Genomic DNA, 7,668 nt, shown 5'->3' with positions numbered 1-7,668 from the left:
AGCATTCTGTCCCAGTGGCTGCACAGATCCTATCTGATCCCCATTTAGGAAGGACGTGCGTGGAGCTCCTGAGTTACAGAGCTTACTCCAGGCCCAGCAAGGGTCTGGGGGTGCAGTTTACACTTTTTTTTGGACTTTCTTATTTACTTACAACTTGAAAATGGAGAGAAGGATGTCATCTCGTGTTAAAAGTGGAACAAAGACTTTAGGTGTTGGGAAAAAAGTCCCAAAAGAAACCATAAAGAAAGTCTTTTGCAAAAGCAAGAAAACTTCATGTGATGTGGTGTGTAATGAAGCAAACAGTGAAGAAATGATGGAAGTAACACAGTCAGCAGAAGTGTCTGATCAAATAGCCAAAATGGAGGATTTGCCTGGTGCAAGCTCCCCATGTGAAATGCCCATGGAGAAAGCAGTGGATTCCAGCAGCCCCCAAAGTGTTTCAGAAGTGAGCAGATGTGGTGCAAGTACCCGTTTGGAGTGTTCCCTCAGTAACGCAGAGGTGGGCGACAGTGAAGTATCTGAGGCCCAGGCAGAAGGAGGGAGCTCCGGTGCTAGTGCTGAGGAAAAGGACAAGATGGCGTCCGCAAGCAGCAGCAGTGAGGCTTCAGGTGAGACTCTGGGAACTGCAGCTCCAGCACATTGTCACACCAACAACACTGAGACAAACACTGTGGAGGAAGTGACTAGCAGGGAGGCAAGCGTGAAGGATAGTCCTGCTAAACATATGGCAAGGCTTGAGGCGCTGTGTGGCCAGCTTGCTGTGGCAGTGGCAGAGGGGGCACTGGATGGCACAGAGGAGACCAGGACTGGGGCACGGGTGAGTGGAGCACTGGCTAATGACTCTTCTAATGTGACTAGTAGTGTGCAGCAAGGACACACTGTTAACACCTTACACATCATTGAATCACTCAGAGCTATGGAACTGTTAAGTAATAGGAGAAATACTTTAGAAAAAAACATTGAGAGGGAACTTTCAAATGTTAAATCTGCTAAGGGACATTTCAGAGCTCAAGGCATCAGGAAACTGGCAGAAATGAATAAAGAACTGGAGGAGGTGGTGGAAAATATGGAGGCTTTGTTATTAGTGATTAAACCATGGGAGGAGGTGTATAAAAACAAGGAACGGTTTAAACAAATGTCCAGTGGAGGAAAAAAGACCTTTGAATCCTCATATTTGGATTTTGTGCTGAATGAAGGTGGGGGGGAATCAGATGATAATGGTGCAAATAATTTGTCTGAAACAAATGGAAAGGAAAGGAATGAAAATGTTTTGTTTAACAACAAGGAATGTGCAGTCTCTGAAGGGAATGTAAATGAGGTGGAGGGGGAGGGGGAGACACAAGCTGCTGAGAATGAAGCAACTAGTGCTTTACCTGAGGAAAAAACACAACAATTTGCTCAAAATGGAGTTGATCCTGAACAAGGTAAACAGGATAGTAGGTCTTTCTGGGAGAAAAGAAAATTTTTTGCAAGGCAGGAGGAATCATTTCATGATGGGCTCACTTTCAAAAGGAGAAATGTGGTTAAAATCAAATGGGAGGGAGAAAAGGAGAAATCACCAGGTAGCCGCTATGTGTGTAAAAACTTAATCAAACAATCAATGGGATTTACTCCTGCAGATGTTTTTGCTTTTGTAAATGTGTCAGATATTGATTTTGAGATAAGTTTCAAGTTGTCTCAAGGTTTAGACAGATTTTGGAATTTATATCAAGATAAAAAGACATCCTCAGCATGGGAAGGCTTCATGGCGATTCCAGTCTCAAAACCAGAAGTAAAAACAGTAACAATCTTTTTTAAGAATGAGTCTGTCCCTCCTGCTGATGTGTTAGTTTGGTTAAAGAGACAATGCAATGTTTTGATGCCTTTAAAACCTGTATATAATGAGGAAGGATTTTGGGTGGTGGGTTGGAAGGCTCAAGTGAGGCTAAATGTGCAAAACAACATGACACAGCATCTCCCAAATTCATTTTTTATAGGCAGAGAAAGGGGTGTTTGCTTTTATCCAGGGCAGCCCCGTCAATGTTATAAGTGTGGATCAAGGAGGCATTTGGCGGGAGACTGTACAATAAAGATGTGCACGTTGTGTGGGGCCCAGGGGCATGTCAACAAAGACTGCGAGAATGTGAGGTGTAACCTGTGTGCGGAACTGGGTCATACACACCGTGATTGTCCTAATGCCTGGCACAATATTGTTAAACTTTGCCCAAGAATAGAGGAGGAAATATTTCAGGAAGATATAACAGAAGAAAGGCGGGAGGAGGAAGGGAACAATGAGGTTGCCCCCTGTCAAAGTAAAGATAACCAAAAGGCAGAAAGTACTGTTACATCAGTGCAGGGAAGGGGGGATGACTGGAAGGTGGTAGGAAAAAAGGCAGGAAAAAAAAGCAGGTAAAATGATCTTTGAAAGTGAAATCAAAACTTCAAACAGATTTGAATTGCCCTCATGGGGGGATTTGGCAGAGGAGGAAGAGGAATTGAGAAGGATTGGTGAAGAGAAAAAAAGGGATGAAGGGAACAAAAAGGAGGTAAAAAAGAGAGTCAAGGAAAGATCAATTAAAAAGAATGTGGTACCCCCCAGCAGTGGTTTGGGCAAAAGAAAGAAAGATTCTGTATTAGAATCTGAGGGTCCATCAAATGTGGAAATAGGAATTGTGGAGGAGCAAGGGAAGAAAAGGAAAGGAAGGATAGATAGTGAGGAAGAGTGGGAGTCCATTGATGAGGAGGATCTCCTGTGGAGGCGGAGTCGGGTGGCATGGGGAAACCCCAGTATAAAAGACATGCCGAACACAATCCTGTGAGAACAACTAACTCTCCAAGATGCCTGAACAAATAATTAAATTTAGTACTATAAATGTGTGTAGTATTAAAAATGTTAAAAAAAGACGGGAAGTGTTTAGTAACTTGGAGAAAGAAGAAAATGACATTTATTTTTTGCAAGAAACAAGACTAACAAATAAGATAGAGATTTTTAATGCAAAAAGGGACTGGCAGTTGGGGCCATCATTTTGGTCCATAGCAGAGGAAACAGCAGGGGGGGTGGGAATTCTTTTTAAGGGATTCTCAGACATTAAGGTAAAGAGATTTTTAGAGCTTAAAGTGGGTAGATGTATTTTAATAGATGTAAATATAAAAGGAGAAAGTTACAGACTTATAAATATTTATGCCCCTCATGCAGTGATAGAAAGAAAAGATCTGTTAGAAGAAATAAAACAATACTTGTGTGTTTCTTGCCAAGTCATTTGGGCTGGTGATTTTAACCAGACCTTAAATCCAGGAGATAGAACTGGGAGATATAACAAATATGAAGGTGCTTTCTTGTTGGGTATAATTAAGCAGGCGGGTTATATTGATGTGGCTACTTGGGGAGGGAGGAAAGCGGTACATACATACTTTTGCTCCAATAGAAGTAGTCGTATTGATATGATATTTGTAAAGGAAGGGGAGGTCTTCTCTGATGTGAAGGAATCATCAGTAGATTTCTCAGATCATTTAATGTTATCCTTTACAGTGGGAACATCAGATCTTTCCAAGAGAGGCAAAGGACTGTGGAGGCTGGGAATTGGGTCTTCTAAAGAAGCAGCAGAGGATGGCTCTTTTAAGGTGTTTTTTGAAGCCTTGTGGTCAAAATTCTTTTTCTTTGATTCTGTGGTACACTGGTGGGAGGAAGCAAAAAAAGAAATCCGAACTTTCTTCACAAAACTATCTGTTAAACGGGAGGGTTTAAGATCAAAAACATACCAGTCTCTGAGGAAGAAGTTGGAAACCTTAATTTCGGCTGGGGTGGTGGGGGAAAAAATTGCCCGGTTGAAATATCTGATTAGGCAGCATCAGTACAGTCGCAAGGACTCTATGATTCTGGAGAGAGATTTTGGGGCAAAAAACTCCCCTGATCCTTTTCAGAATTGTAGAGAGACCTTTAAGAAAAAGCAGGTGACTGGCCTTATTGACTCCGAGGGAGTTTTGCAGAAATCCAGGGAGGGTATCCTCGGGGTTGTAAGGTCGTACTATGCTGATCTGTTCAGAAGTAAAACTTTGGAGAGGGAAAGGACTGAAAACTTTTTAAAGGCGACCCCAGGACCTGATACAGTAAATTTGGACTTTTCCCCATTGACAGCAAATATTGAGGAGGAAGAGGTGGCGGGTGCGATTGATAAAATGCACAACAAAAAAGCTCCAGGGCCTGATGGGCTAACAGCAGAGTTTTATAAGACCTTTAAATCGCTGTTAGTCCCGGTGTTAGTTAAGATCTTTAATGAATGTTTGGAGAGGGGTATGCCTGAGTCAATGAGGTGTTCTTCTTTAATTTTGCTGTCAAAGGGGAAGGATGATGAGAAGGTTGAGAACTGGAGGCCAATTGCCCTTCTCAATTCTGACAGATTCTGGCGCGGATTCTTTTTTCACGTTTGATTTTGTTTTCTGGCACTTTATCGTCCTGTCAGTTCTGCACGGTGAAGGGGCGGAGCATCTTCGGGGCCCTCCTTACTTTAAGGGAAGCCTTGGAGTCATGCAAAGCTCATGGTTGGGGCAAATACCTGTTGTCTTTGGATCAAACGAAAGCTTTTGATAAGGTTAACCATGACTATCTATGGGCTGTTTTGTCTAAATACGGCATCCCAGGCAAATTCATTAGTTGGTTAAGGATTTTGTATGAAGGGGCAAAAAGCTTCCCACTGATTAATGGCTGGCAAGGTGAAAACTTTGATGTTGGGGCCGGGGTGCGGCAGGGCTGCTCTCTGAGTCCTCTTCTCTATGTATTTGCTCTGGATCCCTTCCTGAGGGTGCTGGAGGAGAAGGGCTTGGAGGGGGTCTGTTTGCCCGGCGGGCAGCCACTCAGGTTTGTAGCATACGCGGATGATGTGTCAGTGGTCATTTCTAAGCAGGAGGAGGTTGAGGTGATCACTGATTGCATCAGAAGCTACTCAAGGGCCTCTGGATCCTCAGTTAATCATGAAAAGTCGGAAGCTTTTTGGACTCTAGGAGGGGAACCGGATTTTCAGGCCGGAAATTTCCCAGTGGCCCCAGAGCAGGTTAAAATCTTGGGAGTAAAATTTGGAAGGGATGATAATAGCAGACTAAATTGGGAAGAGAAAGTGGATGCTGGTTTGGCAAAAGTTCAGCGTTGGAGATCTTGGAAGCTGACCTATAGAGAAAGGGTTAATCTGATCAAGACCTTTTTGATCCCGTTGTTTCTTTTTGTTGCTTATGTGTTTCCCTTGCCAGAATCTCTCTATGCTCGGGTTTACAGTTTGTTTTTCCAGATGCTCTGGGGGAGTAGGCTAAACCCGGTAAAAAGAGGGGTAACATTCCTAAAGAAGAAAGAGGGAGGTCTAGGGATGGTTTGTCCAATTGCCTTCTTTGGCACCATTTTTCTTAAATTCAATTTTGGGAATCTGGGTCAAAGGACGTGTTCTCTGTGGGAAAACTGTGTCAGATCCTGGGTTTCGCCTTTTATCAGAGACTGGGTGGAGGGCGGTAGAGTGAAGGGGGTCCGGATCAGGGGGGGTGGTTTTCCGCAACATATTGCGTTAGGTTTAAAATTGTTGAAAAAGTGGGGTTTAGGTTTCAATGATATTGAAAACTTATCAAGAAAACAGTTGTATGAACAAGTGCTTAGCTCCTTTTTTGTTGTCTCTTTGAGTCCAAAAGATTGCCCTGTAAAAGTCATGGGGGAATGCATTAAGTTTTTGAATGGAAAAAGACTCCCAGAAAATTTTTTTGATAACGCATGGTTGGCCCTACAAGGGAAGTTATTTGTTAGGGGAAATTTAAGTTATCTAAGTGCAGTAAATAGTTTATGCCCCTGGGACTGTGAAAAAGAAGAAACAGTAGATCATTTTTTATTAGAATGTTCAGTCTCAAAAGCCCTTTATGATCAAGTTTTAACAACTTTGAATATCAATAATTTCTGTAGAAACACTTACGGGGAAAGAGCCTATGGAATTCTAACTTATAACCATCCTCTGGATAAAGAGACCCTCTTTGTTATTTTCTCAGTTGTTCGATATTTCTTATGGATGAGGAGATGTGGTAAAACTTTTGGGAGAGAAGAAGGATCTATAGATTTGACAACCAAAAAGATTTTGAAAGAATTATACCTGATAAAATTGAAAGAAATAAATATCAATAAAGAAAACAATAAATTGTGGAGGGGGGTAGATTTTTCATGGGAAAAAACTATGGATTTTTGAATATGTATCTGCTGTATGTTTTGATTTGTTTGTTATGACATTTTGATTTTGTTTATTGTTATTGTTCATATTTTTTAATAAAAATCCCTATCTGATCCCCATTGTAAGCAGCAGTCCTGTCCTGCTTTATGGCAGCTAAGATTCTAGCTATCTGTATAACAGAGCATTCTGTCCCAGTGGCTGCACAGATCCTATCTGATCCCCATTGTAAGCAGCAGTCCTGTCCTGCTTTATGGCAGCTGAGATTCTAGCTATCTGTATAACAGAGCATTCTGTCCCAGTGGCTGCACAGATCCTATCTGATCCCCATTGTAAGCAGCAGTTCTGTCCTGCTTTATGGCAGCTGAGATTCTAGCTATCTGTATAACAGAGCATTCTGTCCCAGTGGCTGCACAGATCCTATCTGATCCCCATTGTAAGCAGCAGTCCTGTCCTGCTTTATGGCAGCTGAGATTCTAGCTATCTGTATAACAGAGCATTCTGTCCCAGTGGCTGCACAGATCCTATCTGATCCCCATTGTAAGCAGCAGTCCTGTCCTGCTTTATGGCAGCTGAGATTCGAGCTATCTGTATAACAGAGCATTCTGTCCCAGTGGCTGCACAGATCCTATCTGATCCCCATTGTAAGCAGCAGTCCTGTCCTGCTTTATGGCAGCTGAGATTCTAGCTATCTGTATAACAGAGCATTCTGTCCCAGTGGCTGCACAGATCCTATCTGATCCCCATTGTAAGCAGCAGTCCTGTCCTGCTTTATGGCAGCTGAGATTCGAGCTATCTGTATAACAGAGCATTCTGTCCCAGTGGCTGCACAGATCCTATCTGATCCCCATTGTAAGCAGCAGTCCTGTCCTGCTTTATGGCAGCTGAGATTCTAGCTATCTGTATAACAGAGCATTCTGTCCCAGTGGCTGCACAGATCCTATCTGATCCCCATTGTAAGCAGCAGTCCTGTCCTGCTTTATGGCAGCTGAGATTCGAGCTATCTGTATAACAGAGCACGTGTCACAGGGAGAGGACAGGTTGGGCTTCTCAGTCTCGCAGGTTCCTGACACAGACACGGCCTCTCTCTCTCTCTCAGCAGACGGCGCTGTTGGATCAGGGATAAACACTGCTCTCACTTCCTCCTGACACAGACACACTGGCACATCCAACCTGCTCTTCTCTGACTACAACTACCACATCCCGCCAGCTGTTGCTCTGCTACACTTCCCGGGCTCCCTGTTGTTCCCGGCAGCAGAAGAAGAGCAGGAGGGGCGGCCGGACAGACCCATGACCGTGACTGTGAGGAGCGATTCAACCGAACTTCCCAGGCGCCTTTCCCCACCCCACTTTCATTGAACGTCCCTGAACCCTGGTCCCGCCCTCTGTGGGCGGGGCTCTTGTGCGTTTGTGTGAGAACTGGGACCACTGAGCCTGACAGGGATCGGGGGGACATCGTGTAAGTGGAGGGGCCCGGCTCTTCCTCTGTTCCCGCTACCGG

At 43.8% G+C, this 7,668-nt stretch overlaps 1 protein-coding gene across 7 annotated transcripts in view; it reads left to right on the top strand.

Annotated features, from left to right (window-relative positions):
- Nucleotides 1-429: 429 nt before the first annotated feature.
- Nucleotides 430-7,668, top strand: part of nedd4l.L (NEDD4 like E3 ubiquitin protein ligase L homeolog) — a 253,294-nt gene continuing 246,055 nt past the window's right edge. The window contains exon 1 of one of the 7 annotated variants that reach the window (XM_041569986.1): nt 430-817. In XM_041569986.1, the coding sequence (XP_041425920.1) occupies nt 575-817 (243 nt within the window). In that variant the 5' untranslated portion in view covers nt 430-574. Of the gene's footprint in view, nt 818-7,276 lie in introns of those variants that run through there. The other 6 variants (XM_041569997.1, XM_041569996.1, XM_041569998.1 and 3 more) reach the window with 6 other exon arrangements.

This window comes from Xenopus laevis, chromosome 1L, assembly GCF_017654675.1.
Source record: "Xenopus laevis strain J_2021 chromosome 1L, Xenopus_laevis_v10.1, whole genome shotgun sequence".
In the NCBI taxonomy this organism is placed as follows: domain Eukaryota; kingdom Metazoa; phylum Chordata; class Amphibia; order Anura; family Pipidae; genus Xenopus; species Xenopus laevis.
This window is presented reverse-complemented; position numbering and strand designations above follow the sequence as displayed.